Consider the following 15,711-nt stretch of genomic DNA (forward strand, 5'->3'; position numbering starts at 1 on the left):
TCTGTGGAATTCCCGCTGGTGGTGTATTATATGAATTTGATCATGAAGAAACCATAGAAAACCCAAACTGAAGGACATTCTATAAAATACTGGCCCTTACTCTTCAAAAATATCAATATCAAGAAACACGAAGAAAAATTAATTAGTTCAAAAAAATAACTAAATATGACATGTGATCCTCCTGTACTGAATCTGAGGCCAGAATATTTTTCTATTTTGTTATAAAGATATTTTTAAGACAATTGGACAAAATTGAGTGGAATTAACAGTAACATAGATAAATGGTATTATATCAAGTTCATTTTCTAATTTTGATAATTATGTAACAAATGTAAACAATTGTAAACAAATGTTCTTGTTTTTAAGGGAATAACACACTGAAACATGTTGGGGCAAAGGGCATATATCTCCAACTTACTCTCAAATAGTTCAGGGAAAAAATTATGCCATATAAACGCACACATACGAGAGAGCAAAGGAATGATAAAGGCAAAAGGGCAAACAGTTATCATATAACTGGGTCAAGCATATATAGGAATTCTTTGCACTATCATTGCAACTTTTCCATAAATCCAAAACTATTACCAGGTTTAAAAAACGGATTTATATCATGTCCATCTGTGATCAGTCAAGTTGCAGATTGTTTTCTCTAGTGATATCCTTTGGAAGCCATGAGCTGACAAACTGTCTTCAGGATCTAACTCAGATGTTCAGAGAAGAGAATTGCGATTCTCATAATTCACAGAAATCAACTAAATCTTTTTATCCTTTGCACAAACCCAAATGCCAGACATTATTGTAATTTAGTGGCAGTCACTCAGATTGGAGCTGATTTCCAACCAGTAACTAGAAATGACATCCTGTTAAACTACAAAATATAAGAATGTTAAAATAAGTATATGGATCATCAGCTTTACTGAGATTAACCAAGATTTAAGGCCTCTTTAGTCCTTTGGGAAGATGGGAGGTAAAAGTCAACTTTGTAGACTATATAGATTCTATTGAAATATTTTAGTAATAGAGGTAAAGGCACTATTTCAAAAGTAAGATTTCATCCAAGGCAGATGTTACCTATGCAACAAAACGAGTCTTATCTATGAACATTACCCAGTCTCCGGGACACCGTCAGATCCCTTCATATAGTGCTCTTGCCTCACATGCACGTTCCTCCCTCTTACTGTGACGGTTACCAGAGGAAAGCCCTTTTGCAGCGTCCAGGTGTTCATCATGCTTCTCACATCCAGGCCTTCCTGACGCCAGTGCTGTTTTATACAGAAACGGGTAGATGCATCACCTCTTAGACTCAGCTCTTAAGAAAGACAGAATGGCAGTCTGTGCTCAAGGGTCAGCCCTAGTTGATGGCCTCCTCTGTGGGGCTCTTCCTGGTCCCTTCTGCTCTTCAGTCCTGTCCCAGCTCCCTTCTCCTCCCATCACGCTTCATTACAGCACCAACTATTGACTTTTCATTCTCCTCCATCACACATGTATGTCTTTATAAGAGTTTGTTTATTTACTCATGATAGTGCATGTGTGTGTGCATGTGCACAACAGAGAGAAGCACAATTCCCTTTTTCCAACCCTCAAGCTTGTTAGGAACCTGGTTTTTGACTCAAAAACACCACCATGTTCTTTTATTTTTTTTTCATGCCCATTCAAGGATCTGAACCCTTGGTCAACACGTGGCTTCCTGCAATGCAAGTTTACCTCCAATTGTACTACAGAGATGGGACTGTGCATGGGTGTCTTTTTTTTTTTTTTTTTTTGAGAGGTTTTTCACTATAGGGCGCTTGCGCTCACCAGACAGACAGAGACAGAAAGACAGAAAGTGAGAAATCACCCCCCAGGGGGGATGGCCACGCCGCAATCCCTTCTCCTCCATTCTCCTCTCGGGATCTTGGGCATGCACGCACATGTGCCCGGCGTGAGTTTTAAGTCACCGGGTCCGGGACGTGAACCGCAGTCGACTACGTGGGAGTCCAGCGACATAGCCATTACGCTAACTGCTGGTTCCCTGCATGGGAAGTAGCTTATCTGGTTCTGCTGGGCACACCTCAGGGCTGGCATAGCACCAGGCACAAAGCAGGCATGTGGATGAATGAGTGAAAGAATGAATGAAGGGAGAGAAAATGGCCAAGTTTTCAAACGCCTACATAACTACTGGCTCTCAGACAAGCAAGGTAGGAAAAATATGTTTGGTTAAGATCTGTGCTTCCGAAGTGATAATGCAGAAATAGGTCATATTCAACAAAGGGGATATATTTTTAAAATTCTGCCACATGGTGAATATGCTCACCAGAAGGAGATGAAGAAAAAAGAGGGACAGAGAAAAAAGCACCCCTCATTGGGTATGGTCATGCCACAATCCCTTCTCCTCCATTTCTATCTCCTTTTGGGATTTGGGGAATGTACACACATACAAGGAAAACAAACAAACAAACAAACAAACAAAACCCATGTTTTTTCAAGCTGCTAAGTCTGGTACTAGCACTGCATGCTCAGCCATGTAGGATCCAGCCCCCTTAACCAACAGGCTACAGGCTGGTCTAGAGGGTTTTTTTGACCCTCTGAAAAGCTTTTAAGAAAATATTTAAAAGATAGTGAAAGGGTAAAATACGCTACAGGAGAAATCTAGAAACCAAATAAAGCAATCTCCAAAAACAAAAAACACCAAGAAAATTAAAATATGGTAGATAAAATTCTATGACACCTCCAGATTCAGCTGCCTATGAACACATTCCACACCACCAGATAAACAGGAACTCAGATTCTTTTGTGACTCAGCTATCAATACTTCATAGCTTAGCAGTTTAAAATGTGAGTTAGATCTAAATTCAAATCTCTGCTCAGCAATACACCAACTATATGCTTCTGGATTTCTTATTCCCGACTGGAAAAATCAGGATAGTAACAGTACCTGCTTCAGAAGGTTATCATGGAGAGTAAAGAGATAACATACCTCAGCATTAAGCATGTGCTCGAACCACAGCAAGAATGTAGGAATGCTCACAGCATTGTTTGGCTTTTCACAAATGCAGAGCTCCAGAGATGATCAACACATCCTCCTGACTGACCTAATGCAGCCCTGACCCACCCTAGAAACATGTCACAAACCCACCGCTTTACAGAGAGTGGAGCTGAAGAAATTAGGACCAGTGAGAACAATTACCAAACTGTGCAATGCTCCTGCATAATATTTCTAAGAGAAAAGGTAAAAATCTGTCAGTCAGGTAGCGTTTAAATACAGCCCTATCTGCAAGGAGGGTGATGTAACCAGGACCTCAAAAAGTTTTGGGCACAGAACTGTGTGTGCTTCAAAGAATACGGAGCAGAAACAATGCGTGTAGAGGAAAATGTACAGATGCAGGAACTTACTGAGGATGAAGATGAATGTTGACTTCTAGAACAAAAGCCATCTGTTGTTTGCGTGTTATCAGTAGGACAAATCTAAAAACAGAAAATAACATATCACTCTCATTTCTGTAGGAAAAAAAATTAACGCTTCTTTTCAGTGGGATTAATATAATGCAGGAAAACAAACAAAACACCCAAGATAATAAGCCTGTCAATCCCAAATGTAGAGACACGCAAAACATACTCACACTTGCCATGCTATTCCAGAGGTCCTCGTTTTTTGTGTTTTTATAGCTATACTTCTGGAGGTACTGTATAATGCCATTTTTAAATGCATCGGCAGAAAGATAATCCCTTAGCATATTCAAAATACAAGCTCCCTGAAAAGAGAATGGAAATAATTGTTATCTGTGTTTTGGTTGCAATCTAATCTAATCTAATCACATTTTATCTTGTCATAATTCTTTTTAAATGCAACTGCAGTAACACTTTTTATTTATTACTTATTTATTTTAAGTTTTCATCATAGTGTGTGTGCACTTGCTGGAGACAGAGAGAGAGAAAGTGAGAAATCACCCCTGGGGGAATGACTATGCTACTATCCCTTCTCCTCCATTCTCCTCTCAGGATTTTGGGCACACATGGACACGCACCCAGTGTGAATTTCAAGCCACTGGGTCTAGGACTCAAACTGTGGTCATCCATGTGGGAATCAAGCACCTTAACTACCATGTCACCTGCTGGCCCCTGAAATAGCTTTTATGTCTAGCAATTGTAACATAAAGTAAGGGAGTCAAACCTGCACCTTCCTAGGCATATGTCTGTCTATTATGATTGTTTATATCTTAGACCAGATGGAGCTGTTAATTTCCATCAATATTGAACTTTCTTGTTGAGCAAATTAGCATCCTCGGCACCTCCCTATAGTCACATGTGAGTGGACAATGGTGCAGGATAAACATCGGACCTTGGCTCACCACCTTGCTCGACCACTGTCACTTTGGAGCAGGAGGAGGAAGCAATAGATATGCAGGAGTAGAGCACCACATGGGCACTCCTAGGTCAGGAACAGTGGGTGAATACAGAGAGCTCGGGCAGCCTCCGGCACAGAGGCCGAGGGTCTAGAGTAATGCGGAGAAAGGGGACAAGACAGTGCAGGAACTCAACTCCCCTGTAGAGCTCTTGTCCCCTCTACTCCCATTCCCAGAGGTGCTGGGTCACAAATGCCCACGGTGATATGTGGCAGGTGATGTAAATGAGGAAAGAAGTCTTTGCACTTGGGGTGGAAACATGCAAGCAAGAAATACTTTTCTGTTTGCTGCAAGGACAACGGCCAACCCCAATGATAATGGTACTACCATAGCCTCAGCCTCAGTGAGGAGCAGACAAGAGAAACAGCCAGGAATGGCTAGATGAAGTGAAAATGCAGAAGCTTAATTTCTGAGAAAGGAGCTACTATTTAGCCCCAGATTATTTTACCAAAGGAAACATAGGCCCAATGTAGTCAAAACCTCCCCCCTTTTCCCCAAGAGAAGCCCGAACATTGGACTTGTATATGTAAGTCTTCCCATTAGTAAACGTTGGCAACAATTCCCAACCATGTTACTGGAACACACTGCAAGAGAGGACTGTGTGGTCGAACAGCGGCTCCCATGTCTGAAGCTACACAAGGGAAGCAATTCTTTGCTTAGTACAAAGTTAACGCCAGTCAGTCGCTATCTGTTGAATGATGTGTAAAAGGCAGTGTTTCTACAGACCATGCTTTTTCAACCCAATAGAGGAGTACATGAAGAATTGATCATGACATACACTTTAGGATTATGAGCCAAACTGCAAGTTAGGTTTAGAAGAATGAACTCTAGCCAAGTGTGGGCCAAGACAGGAGGCATTCAACCTGCGTCGGCCCTTAGGAAGGGAAAGTCACCCCATCACCTTAGCTATAATCTCTCCACCGGTTCTTTTTTTTTTTTTTTTTAAGATGTAATAAGTTTATTTTGAATCTGATTAAATTGTGTCCAATTCTTTACAAATTATAAGTCTTCAATATGTGTTAAACAGTTGAATAGTTTTAATATTTCTCCTAAATTATGCTGGATACACATCAGTTAACTACACAAAGGGCACTGCCAACATGGTTCACTGGGACAGGAGTGGGGAGAGGACCTGTCCCAGGGAGCTGGAACGTGCGGAACCCACAGCACTCTCTGAGGACCATCTGTCTGCCATGATGGTGTTGGATAACCACAGTGCCTCTGTGGAGCTCTCACTCCTCAGGCTCTACTTGATGCCAAATAAAGGAAAACCTAGCACTGGAGTTGATACAGTTGTGATTACAGGGCTGCTCCCTGGCACTCACATTCTTTTTTTTTTTGGAGAGGTTTTTTTACTATTGGGTGTGTGTGCTCACCAGAAGGACAGAGAAAGACAGAGAGACAGAAAGCGAGAAATCACCCCGGGGTGGTGGCCACGCCGCAATCCCTTCTCTTTCATTCTCCTCTCGGGATCTTGGGCACACACACACATGCACCTGGCATGACTTTAAGCCACTGGGTCTGGGACTTGAACTGTGGTCAACTACATGGGAGTCCAGCGGCATAGCCATTACACCAACTGCTGGTCCCAGTGTTTACATTCTAAAGTTTAAAAAGCAAAACCAAAACAGCATCTTTGACTGTTACAGTACCTCTCACTCGAGTTCCTGTGTGGACTCTCTGATGTTTGGAAAGATTTGACTTGCTAAGAAGGTTTTTCCACAATGATCACACCAACAGGGCTTTTCCCCAGGGTGGATCCAATGGTGTTTATTAAAAATTGAGCTGTGGTTGAAGGCTTTCCCACACTCCTTACACATATATGCTTCTCTCCAGGGTGGAGTCCTTGGTGTGAACTAAGATCTGCATGCTGACTAAAGCTCTTCCCACATTCATTACACTGATAAGACTTCTCCCCAGTGTGGATTCGATATTGTCCAATGAGGCTGCCTTTACCACTGAAAGCCTCGCTGCAATCTTTACATGGATACAGCGCCTCTTCAGTGTGCATTCTTTGATGTTTAAGGAGGTCTGAGCTCTGACCAAAGGCTTTTTCACACTTACAGTCATAGGGCTGGTCCACCAAGTGCGTTCTGTAATGAAGGGTAAGGTTTGAGCTGTGGCTAAAAGCCTTCCCACATTTGGTGCACAAGTAGGTTTTTCCCCTGTGTGTGTTCTCCTGTGTTAGTAATTTCTGAGCTATTACTCAAGGCTTTTCCACATTCTTCACATATGCAGCGTCTCCCTCCTGGCATAGGTTTAGTAGGAATTGATTCTGTACCTGTCTTGGAACCTGTGCCTTAAAGAGAGGCTTTTGCTCCACTTTCCTTTTCAAGGTTTACCCCCTGCTTTTCTACCCTGACTTCACATCTGTCGGCAATAATCACAGGAATGATATCCCTATTGAGTCCATCTGCACAAAATTCTTCTTCAGAACTTTTCTGCTCGTCTGCCGATTCCTCGTTCTGGACATTTTGATTTATAATCTTGACTCCTTCTTGAATCTTGAGGGAAATCCTGCTCCTCACCAGTCTCTTGGATGTATAGGGCCCCCCAAGGTTCATAGCTGTGACGGGTCTCCACAGGCTGTGGCTGCTCATTGCTTGGGGACACCTTTTCTCTTCCTGAAGATGACCTCTTCTCCCACACCTGTTTCTGTCCATTTGGAGGCGCTGAAACCTGCAGTCCTGGTTCACCAGCTCCCACTCCCGATCCTCCAGGACAGTGATAGCCTCTTCAGCGCTCTGTGGGCAGTGCTCCTGCACCCAGGTCTGGAGTTCCTGGGGCAGGATGGTCAGGAACTGCTCCAGTACCAGCAGCTCCAGGATCTGCTCCTTGGTATGGATCTCAGGTCACAGCCACTCACAGCAGAGCACCCAGAGCTGGCTCAGGGCTTCCCGGGACCCAGGGGTGTCATGGTACCCAAAACGCTGCCAGAACATCTCCAGTCCAGGAAGGCATTTCCCTTCTTCCTCCTCTTCCACTTTCACAACCACAGGTTCCACCTGCTCCTGTGGAGGCCTAGGGTTCAGAATTGCGGCCATATCCGGTACGTTGGTTATCACAAAGACTCCAAAAACAGCCTCACTAGGATGGGGCTCTGCAGAGCAGGAACCCCTGATTCCCTTGGGTTTCTGATTCTTTATGGTCATATGTTAAATCCAAGATTTGCAGGTTCACGGTTCAGTTACAACTGCTCTGGGCACCGGGAGACCTCACAGCATACCACTGCACCCATTTCGTATTAGTTTAGTGCCCAAGCTGTAGCCTTATAATCCATGTTTACCTTTTCATAAGACACGTCATCAAACATCTCCCGAATCTGAGCTGGATTCTCCACAGGTGTGGAAATGGGGTGTGAAGAATTTAAGGCATCTACCTCCATCGCACTGAAACATTTACCAAAGAAATAATCTTCCTATCAAGACAAAAAAAATAAAGTATTAACTATGATTTACATTTTGATAAAAATTATAAAAGGAGATAGATTTGATCTGGGGTAATGAGGATATACTTCATATTTCTGGGCCAACTCATTCCATATTTCTAGTATTTAGAATACAAAGTAGAATTACTATTTTCTAAAAAGCATTCCAGGAACAACGATTTTTTTAGCATTACACTTTTTTTTTTTTTTTGGAGAAGTTTTTGCCATAGGGCGTGTGCGCTCACCAGACAGACAGAGATAGAGAGATAGAAAGCGAGAAATCACCCCCCAGAGGGGATGGTCACGCCGCAATCCCTTCTCCTCCATTCTCCTCTCGGGATCTTGGGCACGCACGCACACGTGCCCGGCGTGAGTTTAAGCCACCGGGTCTGGGACTCGAAACGCGGTTGACTACGTGGGAGTCCAGCGACATAGCCATTACGCTAACTGCTGGTTTCCCAAGAACAACGATTTTTAAGTAAACATAGATTTTGCTTATTTTAAATACTTATCATGTTAGAATAAAAATAACTTCATATCAACCTACAAACAAAACCATCATTCCTAAAGCAAAACTACAACAAAACATGAAACCAAAATGTAAAGTGATCTCACTATTTTCAGTTAACATCTGGGCTATTTTAATGCAAAAATATTTAGTTTTAAAATCATGTCGTACAAGAAAAAAAGAGAACAAATTCCAACCCTGGTCTATTCTATTAGGGCACATTTACCCAAAAGCATAATTCATATCCATGATCACTTTTATTATCAAAGATTATGTCAAAGAATGGGAAAATATTTAAGATCCATTATTTGGAAAATAAATAAGATATGTATATATCATTGTGAATAATGGCATGTACTACATAATTATAAGTATGTATAAATAAATTACATATATGAGAAGATCAAAATGAGAAATAAAAGTGCAAATGAAAAGAAGCATGGTAAAGAATCTTTTTTACATAAAATAAGTTAATTTTGCTGCATGTGATTGTTTTAAGACACATAATTTTGGAAGCAAGCAGATGGCCTAGCAGTTAGGTCGCTGGACTCCCACATGGGAGGCCATGGTTGGAATTCTGGATCCAATGACTTGAAAATCACAAGGGGCGCGTGTGTGTGCATGTCCAAGATCCCATGAGGAGAATGGAGGAGAAGGGACTGTTGGCATGGCCATCCCTCTGGGGAGTTGATTTCTCACTTTCCCTCTCCCTATCTCTGCCTCTCTGTTTCTACAGTGAGTGCATAGGCCCTAAGGCAAAAACCTCTGGAAAAAAAAAAAAAAAAAAGGGACAAGTGATTTTAAAATAAACAAATAGCAGTTCCACAGCATTACATGTGTAACCCATGAGCATTAAACTTGTGACCCATGACTCATTTAATATGTAATTAAATATGCAGTTACCTTAAGAATAGTTCATCTAACTTGGCAAGTAGGGTCCTACTGAGATCATAGCAAACTATAGCTAGTACTTCTACAATGCGCTGAAGTTTGGAGAAATTACATGGAATGTTCAGGCTGTCATTATTTCTAGTTCATTAATATTAAGGGAAGATAATTTTTTATACTTTTTATTTTAATTTTTATACATTCAATCACATATGTCACTTAGCTTGCAAAATGAATATTCCAACATATATGCATTTCTCACCAGTCCAGTTGACATTAAGGAGAAAAATAGAGAGGCAAGGTATTTTTTTGGGGGGGGGAGGTTTTTTGCTATAGGGTGTGTGCGCTCGCCAGACAGACAGGAGAGACAGAGAGACAGAAAGCAAGAAAGGAAGAAATCACCCCCCGGGGGGGATGGCCATGCCGCTATTCCTTCTCCATTCTCCTCTCGGGATCTTGGGCACGCATGCACACGAGCCCAGCGTGAGTTTTAAGCCACCGGGTCCGGGACACAAACCGTGGTCGACTACATAGGAGTCCAGCGATATAGCCATTACACTAACTGCTGGTCCCAGAGGCAAGGCATTTATGGGACAAAGAAATAGGTTATTATCTGTTGACGATAATGTGCATAGTATTCTCAAGGGAAGATCATTTAAAATTTTTGTAAAATCACAGATCCACATTTGAGCCTGGAAATAAGCCTTTGTTTTATATGTTGAAAGTTCACCAGCTTTCTTTTTATTTTATTTTATTTTATTTTATTTTATTTTATTTTATTTTATTTTATTTTATTTTATTTTTTGCTGGAGGGCATGTACATTCACCAGAGAGAAGTAGAGAGACAGAGAGAGAGAGAGACAGAAAGAGAGAGGGAGAACAGAGAGAAAGTGAGAAAGCACCCCCCACCTCCAGGGCAATGGCCACACCACAAACCTTTCTCTATCAGTATTTCCTTCGGATTTGGGGTTTGCGCACACACACATTCAGCGTTTTTCTTTTCCAAAATTTTTTAAAGGATTATTTACTTAATTTTATTTATCATTATTATTATTATTATTTTAATTTGCTACAGGGCGTGTGTGCTCACCAGAGAAAGACAAAGAGAGAGAGAGAAAGTGAGAAAGCAAGTCTCCAGGTCTGGGACTCAAACCACAGTCAGCCATGTAGGAATCCACACCACCTGCTGCCCTCCCACCAGCATTTTTTTTTCTTTTCTATTCTTTTCTTTCCATTTTTCCCTTTATTTTTTTTTCCTTCCTTTTAACAGATTTTTTGTATAGGGCATGTGTGCTCACCAGAGAGACAGAAAGCAAGAAATCATCCCTTGGGCGGATGGCCATGCCACAGTCCTTTCTCCTCCATTTTCCTCTCAGGATCATGGGTGTGCATGAGCATGTGCCCAACATGAATTTCAGGCCACTGAGTCTGGGATTCAAACTGTGGTTAACTATGTAGGAGTCCAGCACGTTAAACACTGTACCACTTGCTGCCCAATGCCGGCCTCCTGCTCCGCCAATGTGTTTTTCAAGCTGCTGGGTCTGGGACCCAAATCATGTAGTTGGCCATGCAGAGTCCAGCTGCCTTAACGACTATGCCACCTGCTGGCCCAGAATATTCATTAACATTTTCAAAATATCATTTCTACCTAAACTCCCAAGGAAGTTACCAGTAAAATCTTTCTATGAGTTTTTTAATTAAAGATCAGTAAATATTTTATGACAACATGAACAAAACAACAAATTAACCTGAAATGTAAAAAAATTAATAACTACTTACAACTTTCAGTTCAGGATGGGTCACACTGACAGACACGTATTCCATAAACTTGGCAAATCCCTCATTTAGCCAAAGATCATTCCACCATTCCATAGTGACCAAATTTCCAAACCACTGAAAAGAAAACATCATTCAGTTTATTCGCACATTTCTACAGAGACTGCATTATCTATTACGTACCAGGACGGCCATGAACAAAAACAATTCAGGAAAAAATACATTTTAGATATCTAATGGCAGTTTAGAAATGCTAACATATTTACAGAGCTAATATTTAATAAATTGGCTTGATTTATCTTGATTTTATCAAACTAAACATAGAAACCTTTCAACATGTATTATAAAACTTGAAACCTAATGCTTTAATGAAATATTTTTCCTAAGAGAAAAGAAGACAAAGTAAAAATGATAAAAATATAAATGGACTTCTAGGTTCTATAAAAGCAATCTAAACGTGGTTTAGATATACTGTTTAAAGAGTGAGTGATGGAGTGCGTCTACCTGGTGGGCGAGCTCGTGGGACACAGTCATTGTGATGCCGAGTTTACTGGACGCAGAAGACTTTTCTGCATCATACAGCAGAGCAGATTCTCTGTACGTCGTCAGTCCCCAGTTTTCCATAGCACCAGACTGAAAATCGGGAATAGCAGCAAGATCTTGGGAAGGAAGAAATAAAATACATTACCAACTGCCAAGCTATAAGTGCCCCAAACACACTAAACTTTGGAATGCATGGGTGTTTGCACCAAAGGAAAAGTTAAGCTGCCTGTACAGAATTATAGCCCCAGACAGGAAGGACCTTTCATGATGGAGAAAAAGGAGCTCAGTGATTCAGAATCACTTTGCTATGACCATGACAAAGGCGGGCCTGAGTCCCAGGCCTCTGTACTCTAATCCACTCTATTTTGGATGCCCAAGACCCACCCGTACCTAAAAATTTAAACATGCAATAGCTTTAAGGGCTTATATGGAGATTTTCACACTGTGTAAATGTACCCATTCAAAAAGTTTATTGATCAGTCTCCATGCACTTACCAAGCATGTGCTAATAATGAAAAAAAAAAAAAAAGATGCAGCCTCTGTCCTCTGTTGTCTGCCCATAGATAAAGCCAGATAGCAAAGCAGCACCCATGCCACATGCCTCAGGAACTGCCACGTGATCTGCTTTTGCTATCATTAGAAGTTTACTATGTAGACCAGGGTGAGGACATGCCAGAACCATCAGCCAATGTCCAATACTTGTTTAGGTTTTTAAAACTTTGGGAGCTGCTGAGATAACGATGGGGATGCAGCAGCTTGTAAGGACATAATATATGATGGGTCACCAAATGCTACATGGCAGTATCTGTGCAAAACCTCTACCTTGTTTGGGTAAGGGATATGGAATGCTGAAATAATCCTCGTAAAATTCTAGAAGAGTTACAGCAGCATCCAGTGCGTAATCAGCTTGATTTATCTTGTCTGGTACAGCATATACCGAAACCTGGAGAGAAAGGTACAAAGAAGGTATTCAAATTTCAGTGGTTTCTCCCCACCGCTGTATAGAGCAGGGGCATTACCACTACATACAGTGGGATCTGGTGGCCAATATTTAAGAAGGTGATTGGGAACTGCATGTCTTACATTCACACTGTTTCCTGATCACACTCTTTTTTGAAAACAATTATGAGTGCTAGGTAACATAGGAAAAATGTCTTCTTAAATGTGTTTATAAAGTGACAAAAGAGAAAGAGTTAGAGGCCAAAATCAAAGTGACCATCAGACCTACCAGTAAGCAGAGCGCTACAGCCAGCCCACCACGGTGGACCTAAGCTTTGGTTCTGATGGCACTGAAGGTTTCTAGGAACAAGAGGCAAAGTCCAGGCCTGCCCAATAAAGCTGGATCCCAAAGGCCATACCCTTAGTAGAAAAATAAAGAAGGAATAATCACCCCTTTCTTAAGGAAACTTCCTGGAAAAAAACACTTTATTCAAACCTTGGTACTATATAGACAAGAATGAGAAAATTTCCTTAAGAGTATGTGTAGTGGGAACCAGCAGTTAGCGTAATGGCTATGTCGCTGGACTCCCACGTGGTTGACCGCGGTTCGGGACCCGTGGCTTAAAACTCACGCCGGGTGCATGTGTGTGCGTGCCCAAGATCCCGAGAGGAGAATGGAGGAGAAGGGATTGCGGCGTGACCATCCCCCCTGGGGGGTGATTTCTCGCTTTCTGTCTCCATGTCTCTCTGTCTGTCTGGCGAGCGCACACGCCCTACAGTGAAAATCTCTCCAAAAAAAAAAAAAAAAAGAGTATGTGTAGCTAAAAGTAACCCTTAGGGTCCAGCAGAGGTGACGTGGAAGTTAAGGTGCTGGACTCACACATGGCTGACTGTAGTTCAAGTCCCAGACCTGGTGCCTTGTAAATTATGCCAGATACATGTGCATGCATGCCCCAAATCCCAGAAAGTGAATAGAAAAAGGACTGAGGTGTGGCCATCCTCCCTGGGAAGGTGATTTCTCACTTTCTTTCTCTGTCTCTCTGTGTTTCTCTTCAGTGCGCACACAAACCCTATGGCAAAAACCTGAAAAAAAAAAAAAAAGTAACCCTCATGCAGCTGAACTCAAAAATTACCAAGAAATCCAAAAACCTGAAACCAGTAATTTAATTTAAAGTATTGGCTAGGCTGGAAATTATTCCCAATTACTCTACAAAAGTAAATACAAATTTTCTCTGGAAGAATCCACCTTTTACTCAGGTAACATAAGTTCACAGACATAATTTGCAATATATACAAAGAAACAAGATACCATGAGCAAGAGCCTGCAAAACAGCAAACCACAGAATGAGATAAAGACTTCAGATGAGATGAATACCAGATATAGAATTAATATGTATGTTTAATGTATTTTGAGAAATAAAAGAAAAAATTAAATCTAGTCATATGAATTATATAAAAGAAAAAATCATTTCTAAAAGATTTGGAAATGTGAACAAAACAAAGGATAGGTGTTTCTGCTGTTTCACTGTTGGATTTTCGGTGTTCTCTTCATCCAATTCTCAGCCATCACCTTCAAGTCCCCAGGTAAATAAAGGACAAGAAGACTTAGCAGTATAGGAACGAAAGCATATCAGCAGGGAAGCCCCAGATGTCTAGGTGAAAACCAGAGGTATCTTCAAATTGTCCCTTCCTCTCCATCAAGAAGCCTACAGCCATGGTGGGCCATGGCATACAGTTGTATAGGTCATCTACTGTACAACAGTACCCAGACCAGGCAAGTGCTCCTTCAAACAAGATCTTTTTCTCCCACATTCCACTATTTCCTGGTCTAAATGCTCTCCCCAAAGTATGTTATAAATGGCTTCCCCAAAGTCTGTTACTACTCCAAGCTGGTTTCTCAATCTTACTTCCTTCCCAGAGCCAGAAATCTACTCAGAGAGTCAGTGACATTCACTTCCAAACTGCAGGAAGGTGTAGTCAGAAGCAACCTTAGGAACCACTGCAGGATCTAGTCCAACTTACACGGTATACACTAAGCTCCAAGGGAGAGGGTCAAAGTCAGAGTCAGGTAGTGGTAAAGCCATGGTAGGACCATGACCCAGGCCAGCCAGCCTCTCTCCGTATTTCTGCTATTAGAACCTCCATGTAAAAATGAGCATCTGTGAAACAGAGCCATCAACCATCCCAGTTTGCTTAATACTGAGGAGGTTCCCAGAATGCAAAACTTTCAGTTTTAAAACCAGGACAACCAGGCAAACCAGAGAAACCTTGTCACCCTATATGACAACCACAAATTCACCTTGACACCACTCTTGGTCATCTTGCTGACAGACTTAAAATCTGAAATGATGAAGGCCACCAGGTAGGTACTCATCTTCACAGTGACATCAAAATGGTCTTCTATGAGTCCTTCGGCAATCGTCACAGATTTCACCTAAAATCAGAATAACTCACGTTCTCAAGTAATCCTTATCTAGTACATTAAAAGTACTTTATAAACAGAAATTTCCTAACAAACATAATATTTAAAGTATATGTGTGACATATTTCTATAATTACTTCAAATGTTTTTTAATACCTGATTATAGTTTACATAGTAAGGTCTTTCTTTTTTATTATTTTATTTTATTTTTTTACAATTAAAGTATGAATTTATTATGGTACAAAAACTTTTTGAAATTCATACATAGTTTCCCTTTTCATATATTTCCATGAGCTTTCTTTTTTCTGAAAAATTTTTCCTTAATTAATTAATTCACATTCATTCCCTGAACATTGTCACGGTATAAAAAATGTGATTTTCCATCCATAATATACTGCATAGTGGCTTAATCATGCATATTATCATCAATAATTTTCCATTTCTACACACACACACACACACACACACACACATATATATATATATATTTTTTTTAAACCTCATTATATATATATATATATATTCGATAGCAAGTTCAGCTGGTAATTTCAAGAAAAGTAGTTTTAGGGGGCAGCAGGTGGCGTGGTGGCGTGGTGGTTAAGGCATTAGACACTTCCATATGGCCAACCATGGTTCAAGTCCTGGACCTGGTGGCTTGTTTTCTCACTTTCCCTCTCTCCGGTCAAATTTAAATGAATGAATTAAAAAATTAAAGAATAAATAATTCTTTAAAAAAACAAAAAGATCTCATCAAACATTCTCTGACGGTCAGGCAGAGTCACTGTGACCTTTTTTAGCATAGAGGAAGTCTCCCAGAATTTTTCGC

General features: G+C 41.0%; 1 protein-coding gene and 1 pseudogene across 3 annotated transcripts in view; both read right to left on the minus strand.

The window, feature by feature from the left end:
- ERAP1 (endoplasmic reticulum aminopeptidase 1) overlaps window positions 1-15,711 on the minus strand; it is a 42,790-nt gene that overhangs the window by 12,680 nt on the left and 14,399 nt on the right. For all 3 annotated transcript variants that reach the window (XM_006169863.3, XM_006169861.3, XM_027768837.1), the window contains exons 4-11: window positions 14,763-14,897; window positions 12,347-12,467; window positions 11,486-11,640; window positions 10,985-11,098; window positions 7,669-7,800; window positions 3,600-3,731; window positions 3,373-3,444; window positions 1,108-1,262 (exon numbers count right to left, since the gene is read on the minus strand). In XM_006169863.3, the coding sequence (XP_006169925.1) occupies window positions 1,108-1,262; window positions 3,373-3,444; window positions 3,600-3,731; window positions 7,669-7,800; window positions 10,985-11,098; window positions 11,486-11,640; window positions 12,347-12,467; window positions 14,763-14,897 (1,016 nt within the window). The remainder of the gene's footprint in view (window positions 1-1,107; window positions 1,263-3,372; window positions 3,445-3,599; window positions 3,732-7,668; window positions 7,801-10,984; window positions 11,099-11,485; window positions 11,641-12,346; window positions 12,468-14,762; window positions 14,898-15,711) is intronic.
- LOC102480148 (zinc finger and SCAN domain-containing protein 21-like) lies at window positions 4,414-7,624 on the minus strand (annotated as a pseudogene).

This window comes from Tupaia chinensis, unplaced genomic scaffold (genome assembly GCF_000334495.1).
Source record: "Tupaia chinensis unplaced genomic scaffold, TupChi_1.0 Scaffold147554_1, whole genome shotgun sequence".
NCBI lineage: Eukaryota > Metazoa > Chordata > Mammalia > Scandentia > Tupaiidae > Tupaia > Tupaia belangeri.